General features: G+C 42.7%; 1 protein-coding gene across 5 annotated transcripts in view; it reads left to right on the forward strand.

The window, feature by feature from the left end:
• Positions 1-16,322, forward strand: part of kank1a (KN motif and ankyrin repeat domains 1a) — a 198,621-nt gene that overhangs the window by 144,887 nt on the left and 37,412 nt on the right. For all 5 annotated transcript variants that reach the window (XM_082961593.1, XM_082961594.1, XM_082961595.1 and 2 more), the window contains one exon: positions 85-575. In XM_082961593.1, the coding sequence (XP_082817719.1) occupies positions 85-575 (491 nt within the window). The remainder of the gene's footprint in view (positions 1-84; positions 576-16,322) is intronic.

Here is a 16,322-nt window from a genome sequence, read left to right on the forward strand (position 1 = left end):
TGTGGATATAATACAATACATTTAAATCATGTTTTTTGAACACGTAAAAGTGTAATAAAATGTTTCTATTGTGGTCGTCCTTAGGTCTATTGCCGTGGGAAACACAGCGCAGAGAGACGGCAGTCCGGAGGAGGCATGGTCGGCCCAGACCAAAGAGGTTGGCGTCGGTCTGGTCGGCATCCACACCAACTTCCTGGTCGGCCTGAAGACCCGGAACATTGCCTGTGGCCCCTCCCACCTGGACGGAACCGCTGTTACCGAGGAGACCGTTGCCGTGACGACTGTTGTACCACCCCAGGCCCAGGCCATACAGCCCCAGCAGGTGGAGGGTGGGGCAGGACTAGACCACTACATAGAGAGGCTTCAGAACCTACTTCAGGAACAACAGATGTTGTTGACTGAGAACTACAGTGAGCTCGCGGATGCTTTCGGACAGCCCAGCTCTTCTCAGTTCACCCACTTTGGTTCTATCAACAGCCAGCTGGTCAACACTCTGACTTCTATCAACTCTGTCATCAAGTATGGCAGTGCTGAGGATCTGAGAACTCAGCGAGATGGCAGCAGCACCGCTACAGGTATGCCACACAGAATGTCTAATAGGTTGAGTCCTTACACCAGGCCAGACCATTTATCTACTGTTAGCCCGCTCTCTTCTCAGTCTGGTTAGTATTGACCTAGCCCTAACATGTCTGTTTACAGAGCTGAAAGACTAATAACACAGTCACGTTGCAACATTACTGCTGTACTTTATAAATGCTATTTATTATCATGTTTTAGTAGGTTTATGTTTAGGTTAAGAATTCTTACAGGATAGTGCAGCCTCAACAATGAACAGACTCTTATCCAGAGCAACTTACAGTAGTGAATGCATACATTTTCATACTGATCCCCCGTGGGAATCGAACCCACAACCCAAGACAGTATCACCAAAAACATTACTGTCCCTCATAACACTAAACACCTGGTGACACTTTGTATTTGTAGTTTTGATGGATCCCCATTAGCTGCTGTCAAGGCAGTACAGCAAAATGTAATGCAGTTATACATTTTAAAGACATTACAATACATTGATAACAGATTTCACAACATATTAAGTGTGTGCCCTCAGGCCTCTACTCTACTACCACATATTTATAACACAAAATCCATGTGTACATGTGTGTATAGTGCGTATGTTATTGTGTGTGTGTATGCATGTGTCTGTGCCTATGTTTGTGTTGCTTCACAGTCCCTGCTGTTCCATAAGGTGTATTTTTATCTGTTTTTTAAATCTAATTTTACTGCTGCATCAGTTACCTGATGTGGAATAGAGTTCCATGTAGTCATGGCTCTATTTAGTACAGTGTGCCTCCCATAGTCTGTTCTGGACTTGGGGACTGTGAATAGACCTCTGGTGGCATGTCTTGTGGGGTATGCATGGGTGTCTGAGCTGCGTGCCAGTAGTTTAGACAGACAGCTGAATGCATTCAACATGTCAATACCTCTCACAAATACAAGTAGTTATCAAGTAAATTCCACTTTGAGCCAGGAGAGATTGACATGCATGTTATTAATGTTAGCTCTCTGTGTACATCCTAGGACCAGCCGTGCTGCCCTGTTCTGAGCCAATTGCAACTTTCCTAAGTCCCTCTTTGTGGCACCTGACCACACGACTGAACAGTAGTCCAGGGGTGAAAAAACAAGGGCCTGTAGGACCTGCCTTGTTTATAGTGTTGTTAAGAAGGTAGAAACTAGGGCCTGTAGGACCTGCCTTGTTGATAGTGTTGTTAAGAAGGTAGAAACTAGGGCCTGTAGGACCTGCCTTGTTGATAGTGTTGTTAAGAAGGTAGAAACTAGGGCCTGTAGGACCTGCCTTGTTGATAGTGTTGTTATGAAGGCAGAGCAGTGCTTTATTATGAACAGAGTTCTCCCCATCTTAGCTACTGTTGTATCAATATGTTTTGACCGTGACAGTTTACAATCCAGGGTTACTCCAAGCAGTTTAGTCACCTCAACTTGCTCAATTTCCACACAATTTATTACAAGATTTAGTTTAGGCTTTAGTGAATGATTTGTTCCAAATACAATGCTTTTAGTTTTCTAAATATTTAGTACTAACTTATTCCTTGCCACCCGTTCTGAAACTAACTGCAGCTCTTTGTAAATTGTTGCAGTCATTTCAGTTGCTGTAGTAACTGACCTGTACAGTGTTGAGTCATCCGTATCCATGGACACTGTGGCTTTACTCACAGCCAGTGGCATGTCGTTAGTAAAGATTGAAAAAAGTAAGGGGCCTAGACAGCTGCCCTGGAGAATTCCTGATTCTACCTGGATTATGTTGGAGAGGCTTCCATTAAAGAACATCCTCTGTGTTCTGTTAGACAGGTAACTCTTTATCCACATTATAGCAGGGGGTTTAAAGCCATAACACATACGTTTTTCCAGCAACAGACTATGATCAATAATGTCAACAGCCGCACTGAAGTCTAACAAAACAGTCCCCACAATCTTATCATCAATTTCTCTCAGCCAATCATCAGTCATTGGTGAAAGTGCTGTGCTTGTTGAATGTCCTTCCCTATAAGCGTGCTGAAAGTCTGTTGTCAATTTGTTTACTGTAAAATAGCATTGTATCTGGTCAAACACCATTTTTTCCAAAAGTTTATTAAGGGTTGTTAAAACCTCTTTAGGAATTTTTGTCTAAAATGACATACCCAAATCTATCTGCCTGTAGCTCAGGCCCTGAATGTCACAAGGGGACCAAGGCGAAGCATGTAGAGTGCTCATACTTTAACCTGTTGGGGATAGGGGGCAGTATTTGCACGGCCGGATAAAAAACGTACCCGATTTAATCTGGTTACTACTCCTGCCCAGTAACTAGAATAGGCATATAAGTATTGGCTTTGGATAGAAAACACCCTAAAGTTTCTAAAACTGTTTGAATGGTGTCTGTGAGTATAACAGAACTCATATGGCAGGCAAAAACCTGAGAAGATTCCTTACAGGAAGTGGCCTGTCTGACAAGTTCTTGTTCTTCTTGGCTCTGTTTATTGAAGACTGAGGATCTTTGCTGTAACGTGACACTTCCTACGGCTCCCATAGGGTCTCAGAACCTGGGAAAAAGCTGAATGATATCGAGGCAGCCCCTGGCTGAAAAACATTAGCGCGTTTGGATAGTGGCCGGTCAGAGGACCATCAGACTGGGGCTTGTGCACGAGGGCACGAGATGTTTTTATTTTCTCTCTCTTTGAACGTAAACACGCTTTCCCGGTCGGAATATTATCACTTTTTTTACGAGAAAAATAGCATAAAAATTGATTTTAAACAGCGTTTGACATGCTTCGAAGTACGGTAATGGAATATTTTGATTTTTTTTGTCACGAAACGCATCGGGCGCGTCACCCTTCTTTACCCTTCGGATAGTGTCTTGAACACACGAACAAAACGCCGCTATTTGGATATAACTATGGATTATTTGGAACCAAACCAACATTTGTTATTGAAGTAGAAGTCCTGGGAGTGCATTCTGACGAAGAACAGCAAAGGTAATCAAACTTTTCTAATAGTAAATCGGAGTTTGGTGAGTACCACACTTGGTGGGTGTCAAAATAGCTAGCCTGTGATGGCCGGGCTATCTACTCAGAATATTGCAAAATGTGCTTTCACCGAAAAGCTATTTTAAAATCGGACATAGCGAGTGCATAAAGGAGTTCTGTATATATAATTCTTAAAATAATTGTTATGTTTTTTGTGAACGTTTATCGTAAGTAATTTAGTAAATTCACCGGAAGTGTTCGGTGGGAATGTTAGTTACATGCTAGTCACATGCTAATGTAAAAAGCTGGTTTTTGATATAAATATGAACTTGATTGAACAAAACATACATGTATTGTATAACATAATGTCCTAGGATTGTCATCTGATGAAGATCATCAAAGGTTAGTGCTGCATTTAGCTGTGGTTTGGGTTTATGTGACATTATATCCTAGCATGAAAAATGGGTGGCTGATTATTTCTGGCTGGGTACTCTGCTGACATAATCTAATGTTTTGCTTTCGTTGTAAAGCCTTTTTGAAATCGGACAGTGTGGTTAGATTAACGAGAGTCTTGTCTTTAAAATGGTGTAAAATAGTCATATGTTTGAGAAATTGAAGTAATAGCATTTCTAAGGTATTTGAATATCTAACACTACTTAAGACACGTTTATTCTACACTATGTAGTTCCCTCCTCCTCAACACCACTTAAGACACATTCATTCTACACTATATAGTTCACTACTCCTCAACACTACTTAAGACACATTCATTCTACACTATGTAGTTCCCTACTCCTCAACACTACTTAAGACACGTTCATTCTACACTATGTAGTTCCCTACTCCTCAACACTACTTAAGACACGTTCATTCTACACTATGTAGTTCACTCCTCAACACTACTTAAGACACGTTCATTCTACACTATGTAGTTCACTCCTCCTCAACACTACTTAAGACACGTTCATTCTCCACTACATGTAGTTCACTACTCCTCAACACTACTTAAGACACGTTCATTCTACACCATGTAGTTCCTTACTCCTCAACACTACTTAAGACACGTTCATTCTACACTATGTAGTTCACTCCTCAACACTACTTAAGACACGTTCATTCTACACTATGTAGTTCACTCCTCAACACTACTTAAGTCACGTTCATTCTACACTATGTAGTTCACTCCTCCTCAACACTACTTAAGACACATTCATTCTACACTATGTAGTTCACTCCTCCTCAACACTACTTAAGACACGTTCATTCTACACTACATGTAGTTCACTACTCCTCAACACTACTTAAGACACGTTCATTCTACACTATGTAGTTCCCTACTCCTCAACACTACTTAAGACACGTTCATTCTACACTACATGTAGTTCACTCCTCAACACTACTTAAGACACGTTCATTCTACACTCACTCCTCCTCAACACTACTTAAGACACGTTCATTCTACACTACATGTAGTTCCCTCGTCAACACTACTTAAGACACGTTCATTCTACACTATGTAGTTCACTCCTCCTCAACACTACTTAAGACACGTTCATTCTACACTATGTAGTTCACTACTCCTCAACACTACTTAAGACATGTTCATTCTACACTATGTAGTTCACTACTCCTCAACACTACTTAAGACACGTTCATTCTACACTATGTAGTTCACTCCTCAACACTACTTAAGACACGTTCATTCTACACTACATGTAGTTCACTACTCCTCAACACTACTTAAGACACGTTCATTCTACACTATGTAGTTCCCTACGCCTCAACACTACTTAAGTAGTGTTGAGGAGGAGTGAACTACATAGTGTAGAATGAACGTGTCTTAAGTAGTGTTGAGGAGTAGTGAACTACATAGTGTAGAATGAACGTGTCTTAAGTAGTGTTGATGAGTAGTTAACTACATAGTGTAGAATGAACGTGTCTTAAGTAGTGTTGAGGAGGAGTGAACTACATAGTGTAGAATGAACGTGTCTTTAGTAGTGTTGAGGAGTAGTGAACTACATAGTGTAGAATGAACGTGTCTTAAGTAGTGTTGAGGAGTGAACTACATAGTGTAGAATGAACGTGTCTTAAGTAGTGTTGAGGAGTAGTGAACTACATGTAGTGTAGAATGAATGTGTCTTAAGTAGTGTTGAGGAGGAGTGAACTACATAGTGTAGAATGAACGTGTCTTAAGTAGTGTTGATGAGTAGTGAACTACATAGTGTAGAATGAACGTGTCTTAAGTAGTGTTGAGGAGGAGTGAACTACATAGTGTAGAATGAACGTGTCTTAAGTAGTGTTGAGGAGTAGTGAACTACATAGTGTAGAATGAACGTGTCTTAAGTAGTGTTGAGGAGTAGTGAACTACATAGTGTAGAATGAACGTGTCTTAAGTAGTGTTGAGGAGTAGGGAACTACATAGTGTAGAATGAACGTGTCTTAAGTAGTGTTGAGGAGTAGTGAACTACATGTAGTGTAGAATGAACGTGTCTTAAGTAGTGTTGATGAGTAGTGAACTACATAGTGTAGAATGAACGTGTCTTAAGTAGTGTTGAAGAGGAGGGAACTACATAGTGTAGAATGAACGTGTCTTAACCTCTTGACTTTACCCTACGATAGGGGGCGCCACAGCGCATTTTGGAAAAATACGTGCCCATTTTCAACGGCCTACTAATCAGACTCAGAAGCTAGGATTTGCATATAATTAATACCTGTGGATAGAAAACACCCTAAAGTTTCTAAAACTGTTTGAATGGTGTCTGTGAGTATAACAGAACTCATATGGCAGTCAAAACCCCGAGACCGATTGAACCAGGAAGTGGAATTCTGAATTGTGGACTCAACTTCACGTCGTTGCCTATTATTCACACCGTGAGATATCGTTCGTTGAGCACTTCCTATTGCTTCCACAAGATGTCGCCAGTCTTTACAAAGTGTTTTGAGCCTTCTACTGTCGAAACTCAGTGAATGAGACGCGTTGGAAATTGGTCACAGGGGGAGGGCCATCACCATTATGACGCCGGCGGCCCTGTCTACCCCCACCTTTGGAAACGTTTTGAAACACAATGAAATCATCCCCCTCGAATCTTATTGGCTCTCTTGTTGAAACAGGCCCTGAAGATTTATGTTATACAACGTTTGACATGTTTGAACGAACCTAAATGGGAAAAAAATGTTTTATTTCGAAACGGCTGTGGCGCGCACGGCAGAGTAGTTGGATACACCGTTCGGACGCGGTAACAACAGCAAGCTAATGGAACATAAAGGATGGACTTTTTCAACCGAAAATACATCTGTTGTGGACCTGGGATTCCTGCAAGTGCTTTCTGATGAAGACAACTAAAGGTAAGGGATTATTGACAATATTATACAACATTAGATGTGATATGCGATTGTTCCAAGATGGCGCCGAGCTGTATTTACTAGCTCATTTTCTGAGTATCGCATCCCCTTTTATCGCTAAGTGTGATTACCCAGTAAAGTTATTTTTAAATCTGGTATGACAGGTGCTTTCAAGAGATATTCATCTATAAATCTTAGAATGACAATATTACATTTTAAACATGTTTTCGGATAGTAATTCAGTAAATTGTAGCTCTGTTTCCCCGGATTGCATTTGACGGGAAAATAGTTAGTCAACGTCAGACGCCGATGTAAAATGCTGTTTTCATATATAAATATGAACTTTATTGAACAAAAGAATGCATGCATTGTGTAACATGATGTCCTAGGTGTGTCATCTGATGAAGTTTGTAAAAGGTTAGTGCTGCATTTAGCTGTTTTTTGGTTATTTGTGATGCATGTGGTTGGTCGGAAAATGGCTATGTTGCTGCTTTTACGATGGACTCCTCTAACATAATCTAATGATTTGCTTTTCCTGTAAAACCTTTTTGAAATCGGACGACGTGGGTCGATTCAGGAGAGGTGTATCTATAAAACGATATGAGACAGTCCTATATTTGAAAAAAAAAGATATATTAAATTTCGTTATGCTAATGTCGCTAGGAGTTTTCCCTGGATTTTGATCCCGCTGACGGGACGAGACACTGAAGAGGTTTTAAGTAGTGTTGAGGAGTAGGGAACTACATAGTGTAGAATGAACGTGTCTTAAGTAGTGTTGAGGAGTGAACTACATAGTGTAGAATGAACGTGTCTTAAGTAGTGTTTAGGAGTAGTGAACTACATGTAGTGTAGAATGAACGTGTCTTAAGTAGTGTTGAAGAGGAGGGAACTACATAGTGTAGATTGAACGTGTCTTAAGTAGTGTTGAGGAGTAGTGAACTACATGTAGTGTAGAATGAACGTGTCTTAAGTAGTGTTGAGGAGGAGTGAAGTACATAGTGTAGAATGAACGTGTCTTAAGTAGTGTTGAGGAGGAGTGAACTACATAGTGTAGAATGAACATGTCTTAAGTAGTGTTGAGGAGTAGTGAACTACATAGTGTAGAATGAACGTGTCTTAAGTAGTGTTGAGGAGGAGTGAACTACATAGTGTAGAATGAACGTGTCTTAAGTAGTGTTGAGGAGTAGGGAACTACATGTAGTGTAGAATGAACGTGTCTTAAGTAGTGTTGAGGAGGAGTGAACTACATAGTGTAGAATGAACGTGTCTTAAGTAGTGTTGAGGAGGAGTGAACTACATAGTGTAGAATGAACGTGTCTTAAGTAGTGTTGAGAAGTGAACTACATAGTGTAGAATGAACGTGTCTTATTGGCGTCCCGCTAGTGGGACAATTTCCGGTGAAACTGGAGGGCGCACAATTCAAATAAATAATCATAAAAATGATGGATATTAAACATTTAGGTACATATAAGTGTCTTATATCGGCTGTAAGCTTAAAGCTCGTCTGCCTGTGTATATTGGTTTCTAACTTCCCTGAAAAGCTGCATATCACAAGGAGCTAATCGATGCTAATGCAGAACGCCACAGGGTGTTTTTGTGCTGGTCAAGGGCAGTCAGGTCTGGAGAGAACCAAGGGCTATATCTGTTCCTGGTTCTACATTTCTTGAAAGGGGCATGCTTATTTAATATGGAGAGGAAATTACTTTTAAAGAACAACCAGGCATCCTCTACTGACGGGATGAGGTCAATATCCTTCCAGGATACCCGGGCCAGGTCGATTAGAAAGGCCTGCTCGCTGAAATGCACCATAGTGTTGACTCCGTGTTGACTCCGGTGGGAGACGGAGCACTCCAGTACGGCAGGTAACTATGGTAATGCACCATAGTGTTGGATGCCAACCACTATAAACAGAAGGTAGTTGTTGGGGAATTGTTAGATTACTTGGTTAGATATTACTGCGCTGTCATAACTAGAAGCACAAGTATTTCGCTACACTCACATTAACATCTGCTAACCATGTGTATTGTGACCAATAACATTTGCTTTGATTTGAAGAAGAAGAGGATTGTAATTCTCTTAACGTTACGGTGAGGGCAGGTGCTCGGCAGGCAGGGGCGATTGACACTGTGTACTAGCTAGCTAATACTCCAGCTAGTAGGGCGGGGAATTGCCAGGGACTTCACAATATGATATTATCATGAGTGTCGTTACAATATGTATTGAGATTTTCAATACTGCGATTTTATTGCGATTTGATGTTCCAAGCATATTGCTCACTATACAGTGCCTTCAGAAAGTATTCATACCCCTTGACGTATTCCACATTTAGTTTTTAATAACCTGATTTCAAAATCCCCGTAATGACAAAGTGAAAACATGTTTTTCGAAAAATTTGAAACGTCTCATTTACATAAGTATTCACACCCCTGAGTCAGTACTTTATAGGAACACCTTTGGTGGCGATTACAGCTGTGAGTTGTCTTGCGTATTTCTATATCAACTTTGAACATCTGAATTTGTGGAATGTCTCCCATTCTTCCTTGCAGATTTTCTCAAGCTCTGTTAAATTAGACGGGGAGCGACAGTGAACAGCAATCTTCAAATCTTTTCCATAGATTTCCAATGGGATTCAATGTCTGGGCTTTAGCTGGGCCACTCAAGGATTTTCACATTCTTGTTCTGAAGCCATTCCAGCGTTACTTTGGCTGTATACTTGGAGTCATTGTCCTGTTGGAATGTTAATCGTCGCCCCAGTCTTGTCGTTTGCACTCTGAAGCAGGTGCTCATCAAGGATTTGCCTGTATTTGGCTCCTTTCATTGTCCCCTCTATCCTTACCAGTCTCACAGTCCCTGGCGCTGAAAAGCATCCACATAGCATGATGCTGCCACCACCATGCTTCACGGTATGGATAGTGATGAGCTGTGCCTGGTTTTCTCTAGACATAGCACTTTGCATTCAGGCCAAAGAGTTACATTCTTGTTTCATCAGCCCACAGAATTTCACGCGCCGTTTTGCAAGCTCCAGGCGTGCTGTCAGAGGCCTTTTTCTCAGGAGTGGCGTCTGTCTTGTCTGACCACTCTCCCATAAAGTCCAGGTTGGTGAAGTGCTGTAGAGATTGTTGTCCTTCTGCCAGGTTCTCCCATCTCAGCCAAGATGTCGTTCTGTCAGAGTGGTCATTGGCTTCTTGGTCACCTCCCTAACCAAGGACAGACAGTTTTAGGCAGAGTCTGGGTATTTTTTTACATTTCCCAATGAACACCACTGTGCTCTTGGAAACTTTCAACACTCTAGGAATTGTTTTATACCCTTCTCCAGATATATGTGTCATCACAATCCTGTCTCGGAGATCGACAGACACTTCATGGTATAGTTTCTGCTCTGACATGCGCTGTCAACCGTGGGACTTTATAAAGACAGGTGTGTTTCTTTTTAAATCATGCCCAAACATTTGAATTGGCCACAGGTGGACTCCTATCAAGTTGTAAGAACATCCCAAGGATGATCAATGGAAACAGGATGCACCTGAGCTCAATTTAGAGTCTCATAGTAAAGGGTCTGAATACTTATGTAAATGAGATATTTCTGTATTTCATTTTTAATACATTTTGACACATTTTTCATTTTGTCAATATGGGGTATTGTGTGTAGATAGATGAGGAAGAAAATATATTCAATCCATTTTGAATTCGGGCTGTCACGCAATAAAATGTGGAATAAGTCAAGGGGTAAGAATACTTTCTGAAGGCAGTGTGTCTGTTGCAGATAGACATGAGAGAGCATAAGAAAACAAGTTTTGATCAGTCAGGGAAATAAAAGAAAACCTCACTATTTAAAAAGAAGATGGAGAACAAGCGATAGGATGAAAAATACTGAGTTTTTGGCACAGGTACATCCGACTAGCGTTAGCTAATGTTACCTTTAAATAAATAAAAAATCTATATAATATCGACCAAGAATAATATTATGATATGTAAATATCAATTCCTCCCACTAGCAGCTAGCTAGCTAGGACACTGGTAGACAGTGTCCTTCGCCCCGCCTGCTGAGCGCTGCTTTCCCACAGTTCTGTTAACGTTACGGCGAGGGCAGGTGCTCAGCCGACAGGGGCAATTTGTTTTTATATACATTACCAGTCAAAGTTTGGACATATCTACTCATTCCAGGGTTTTTCTTAATTTTTTACCATTTTCTGCGTTGTAGAATAATAGTGAAGACAACAAAACTATGAAATAACACATATGGAATCATGTAGTAACCAAAAAAGTGTTAAACCTTTGGATGCCATCTACCATAAGTGCATTTTGTTACATGTTTGATACTCATCACTGCATCCTGTATCTATAGGTTGGCTGGACTTCTCTAAAGACCCATAGATCTCTACATTACTTCCTTTATGTTCACAAGACTCTACTTCATTAACTTCTGTCTTATCTAACTATGCTGTTGATGTATAGACACCTGAGTTGCCGGGCAGTTTAGAGTATTGATTGGGGAATTATTATTATTACCTAACCTGTTCACAGGATTGGTTAACTCTTGAGGTTCCTAGGGTCTCCTCCGGGCTAGGTAAATCTGCTTTTAGTTTTAATGCACCGTATTGCTGGAACAAAATTCAAAATCTATTTCATCTTGATGTTCTGATGCCGTTCGGGCAGTTTAGAGTATTGATTGGGGAATTATTTGTGGAGGAATGTAACTGTTTTTCTGGGTGTTTATTTTTTTATTTTAGTATTTGTTATTTTGTATTTTTGTATTTTTTTTTATCCCTTTTTCTCCCCAATTTTGTGGTATCCAATTGGTAGTTACAGTCTTGTCCCATCGCTGCAACTCCCGTACGGACTCAGGAGAGGTGAAGGTCGAGAGCCGTGCGTCCTCTGAAACAGAACCCAACCAAGCCACACTGCTTCTTGACACAATGCCCACTTAACCCTGAAGCCAGCCGCACCAATGTGTCGGAGGAAACACTGTACACCTGGCGACCGTGTCAGCGTGCACTGCGCCCGGCCCGCCACAGTAGTCGCTAGTGCACGATGGGACAAGGATATCCCTGCCGGCCAAATCCTCCCCTAACCCGGACGATGCTGGGCCAATTGTGCACAGCCCCATGGGTCTCCCGGTCATGACCGGCTGTGACAGAGCCTGGACTCAGTGCCTTAGACCACTGCGCCACTCGGGAGGCCCCTTTCTGGGTGATTTGGGATGTTTTATTTGTGCTTACCATGACTGTGTTTTTGTATATTTATGTTGTATTATACAGGGTGCATTTGAAAAGAGACCTACACTACCGTTCAAAAGTTTGGGGTCACGTAGAAATATCCTTGTTTTTGAAAGAAAAGCACATTTTTGTCCATTTAAAATAACATGAAATTGATCAGAAATACAGTGTAGACATTAATGTTGTAAATGACTATGTGGCTGGAAACGGCAGATTTTTAATGGAATCTATCTACATTTGTATTTATTTTACATTTATTTAACCAGGTAGGCCAGTTGAGAACAAGTTCTCATTTGCAACTGCGACCTGGCCAAGATAAGGCACAGCAGTTCGACACAAACAACACAGAGTTACACATAAACGTACAGTCAATATACAAACGTACAGTCAATAACACAAAAGAAAAATAGAAAAATCTATGTACACTGCTCAAAAAAATAAAGGGAACACTTAAACAACACAATGTAACTCCAAGTCAATCACACTTCTGTGAAATCAAACTGTCCACTTAGGAAGCAACACTGATTGACAATAAATTTCACATGCTGTTGTGCAAATGGAATAGACAACAGGTGGAAATTATAGGCAATTAGCAAGACACCCCCAATAAAGGAGTGGTTCTGCAGGTGGGGACCACAGACCACTTCTCAGTTCCTATGCTTCCTGGCTGATGTTTTGGTCACTTTTGAATGCTGGCGGTGCTTTCACTCTAGTGGTAGCATGAGACGGAGTCTACAACCCACACAAGTGGCTCAGGTAGTGCAGCTCATCCAGAATGGCACATCAATGCGAGCTGTGGCAAGAAGGTTTGCTGTGTCTATCAGCGTAGTGTCCAGAGCATGGAGGCGCTACCAGGAGACAGGCCAGTACATCAGGAGATGTGGAGGAGGCCGTAGAAGGGCAACAACCCAGCAGCAGGACCGCTACCTCCACCTTTGTGCAAGGAGGAGCAGGAGAAGCACTGCCAGAGCCCTGCAAAATGACCTCCAGCAGGCCACAAATGTGCATGTGTCTGCTCAAACGGTCAGAAACAGACTCCATGAGGGTGGTATGAGGGCCCGACGTCCACAGGTGGGGGTTGTGCTTACAGCCAAACACCGTGCAGGACCTTTGGCATTTGCCAGAGAACACCCAAGATTGGCAAATTCGCCACTGGCGCCCTGTGCTCTTCACAGATGAAAGCAGGTTCACACTGAGCACGTGACAGACATGACAGAGTCTGGAGACGTCGTGGAGAACGTTCTGCTGCCTGCATCATCCTCCAGCATGACCGGTTTGGCGGTGGGTCAGTCATGGAGTGGGGTGGCATTTCTTTGGGGGGCCGCACAGCCCTCCATGTGCTCGCCAGAGGTAGCCTGACTGCCATTAGGTACCGAGATGAGATCCTCAGACCCCTTGTGAGACCATATGCTGGTGCGGTTGGCCCTGGGTTCCTCCTAATGCAATACAATGCTAGACCTCATGTGGCTGGAGTGTGTCAGCAGTTCCTGCAAGAGGAAGGCATTGATGCTATGGACTGGCCCGCCCGTTCCCCAGACCTGAATCCAATTGAGCACATCTGGGACATCATGTCTCGCTCCATCCACCAACGCCACGTTGCACCACAGACTGTCCAGGAGTTGGCGGATGCTTTAGTCCAGGTCTGGGAGGAGATCCCTCAGGAGACCATCCACCACCTCATCAGGAGCATGCCCAGGCGTTGTAGGGAGGTCATACAGGCACGTGGAGGCCACACACACTACTGAGCCTCATTTTGACTTGTTTTAAGGACATTACATCAAAGTTGGATCCGCCTGTAGTGTGGTTTTCCACTTTAAGTTTGAGTGTGACTCCAAATCCAGACCTCCATGGGTTGATAAATTGGATTTCCATTGATTATTTTTGTGTGATTTTGTTGTCAGCACATTCAACTATGTAAAGAAAAAAGTATTTAATAAGATTATTTCTTTCATTCAGATCTAGGATGTGTTGTTTAAGTGTTCCCTTTATTTTTTTGAGCAGTATACATTGTGTGAAAATGTAGAAGAGTAGGGAGGTAGGCAATAAATAGGCCCTAGAGGCGAAAATAATTAAAATGTATCATTAAAACTGGAGTGATAGATGTGCAGATTATGATGTGCAAGTAGAGATACTGGGGTGCAAATGAGCAAGAGGATAAGTAATAATATGGGGATGAGGTAGTCGGGTGGGCTATTTACAGATGGGCTGTGTACAGGTACATTGATCGGTAAGCTGCTCAGACAGCTGATGATTGAAGTTAGTGAGGGAGATATAAGAGCTTTTTGCAATTCGTTCCAGTCATTGGCAGCAGAGAACTGGAAGGAAAGGTGGCCAAAGGAGGTGTTGGCTTTGGGGTGACTAGTGAGATATACCTGCTGGAGCGCGTGCTACGGGTGGGTGTTGTTATCGTGACCAGTGAGCTGAGATAAGGCGGGGCTTTACCTAGAAAATACTTATAGATGACCTGGAGCCAGTGGGTTTTGCGACGAATATGTAGTGAGGGCCAGCCAACGAGAGCATGCTGGTCGCAGTGGTGGGTAGTATATGGGGCTTTGGTGATAAAACGGATGGCACTGTGATAGACTGCATCCAGTTTGCTGAGTAGAGTGTTGGAAGCTATTTTGTAAATGACATCACCGAAGTCAAGGATCGGTAGGATAGTCAGTTTTACAAGGGTATGTTTGTTAGCACAGTGTCCAAAGAAGGGCCAGATGTATACAGAATGGTGTCGTCTGCGTAGAGGTGGATCAGAGAATCACCAGCAGCAAGAGTGACATCATTGATGTATACAGAGAAGAGAGTCGGCCCGAGAATTGAACCCTGTGGCACCCCCATAGAGACTGCCAGAGGTCTGGACAACAGGCCCTCCGATTTGACACACTGAACTCTATCGGAAAAGTAGTTGGTGAACCAGGTGAGGCAGTCATTTGAGAAACCAAGGCTATTGAGTCTGCCGATAAGAATACGGTGATTGACAGAGTCGAAAGCCTTGGCCAGGTCGATGAAGACGGCTGCACAGTACTGTCTTTTATCGATTGCGGTTATGATATCGTTTAGGGTTCGATTACAGGCCCAAAATGGCCATTAACAAAGAACTTTCTTCTGAAACTCGTCAGTCTGTTCTTGTTCTGAGAAATGAAGGCTTTTCCATGCGAGAAATTGCCAAGAAACTGAAGATCTGTGTGGAGTTGGTCCCCCCTTTGCTGCTATAATAACCTCCACTCATCTGGGAAGGCTTTCCACTAGATGTTGGAACATTGCTGCAGGGACTTGCTTCCATTCAGCCACAAGAGCATTAGTGAGGTTGGGCAGTAATGTTGGGCGGTTAGGCCTGGCTCGCAGTCTGCATTCCAATTCATCTAAAGGTGGGGTTGAGGTCAGGGTTCTGTACAGGCCTCTCAAGTTCTACCACACTGACCTTGATTTGTCATAATGAAACAGGAAAGAGATTTTCCCAAACTGTTGCCACAAAGTTGGAAGCACAGAATTGTTTAGAATGTCATTCTAAGATTTCCCTTCACTGGAACTAAGGGGCCTATTCCTCCTCCACCAAACTTTACAGTTGGCATTATTCATTGGGGCAGGTAGCGTTCTCCTGGCATCCGCCAAACCCAGATTTGTCCGTCGGACTGCCAGATGTTGAAGCGTGATTCATCACTCCAGAGAACGTGTTTCCACTGCTCCAGAGTCCAATGGCAGCGAGCTTTACACCACTCCAGCCGACGCTTGGCATTGAGCATGGTGATGTTCGGCTTGTGTGCAGCTGCTCGGCCATGGAAACCCATTTCATGAAGCTCCCGACAAACAGTTATTGTGCTGACGTTGCTTCCAGAGGCAGTTTGGAACAAGCTTCAGCACTCGGCAGCACTGTTCGGTGAGCTTGTGTGGCGTACCACTTCGTGGCTGGGCTGTTGTTGCTCCTAGACGTTTCCACTTCACAATAACAGCCCTTACAGTTGACCGGGGCAGCTCTAACAGGGCAGAAATTTGACAAACTGACTTGTTGGAAAGGTGGCATCCTATGATGGTACCACGTTGAAAGTCACTGAGCTCTTCAGTAAGGCCATTCTACTGCCAATGTTTGTCTATGGAGATTGCATGGCTGTGTGCTCTATTTTATACGCCTGTCAGCAACAGGTGTGGCTGAAATAGAATCCACTAATTTGAAGGGGGTGTCCACATACTTTAGTACAAGCCAAACAAGCTACTGCCACCTTGTGTAAGTCGCTCTGGATAAGAGCGCCTGCTA

The sequence above is a fragment of the Salmo salar genome, chromosome 15, assembly GCF_965601325.2.
Source record: "Salmo salar chromosome 15, fSalSal1, whole genome shotgun sequence".
NCBI classification, from domain to species: Eukaryota; Metazoa; Chordata; class Actinopteri; order Salmoniformes; family Salmonidae; genus Salmo; species Salmo salar.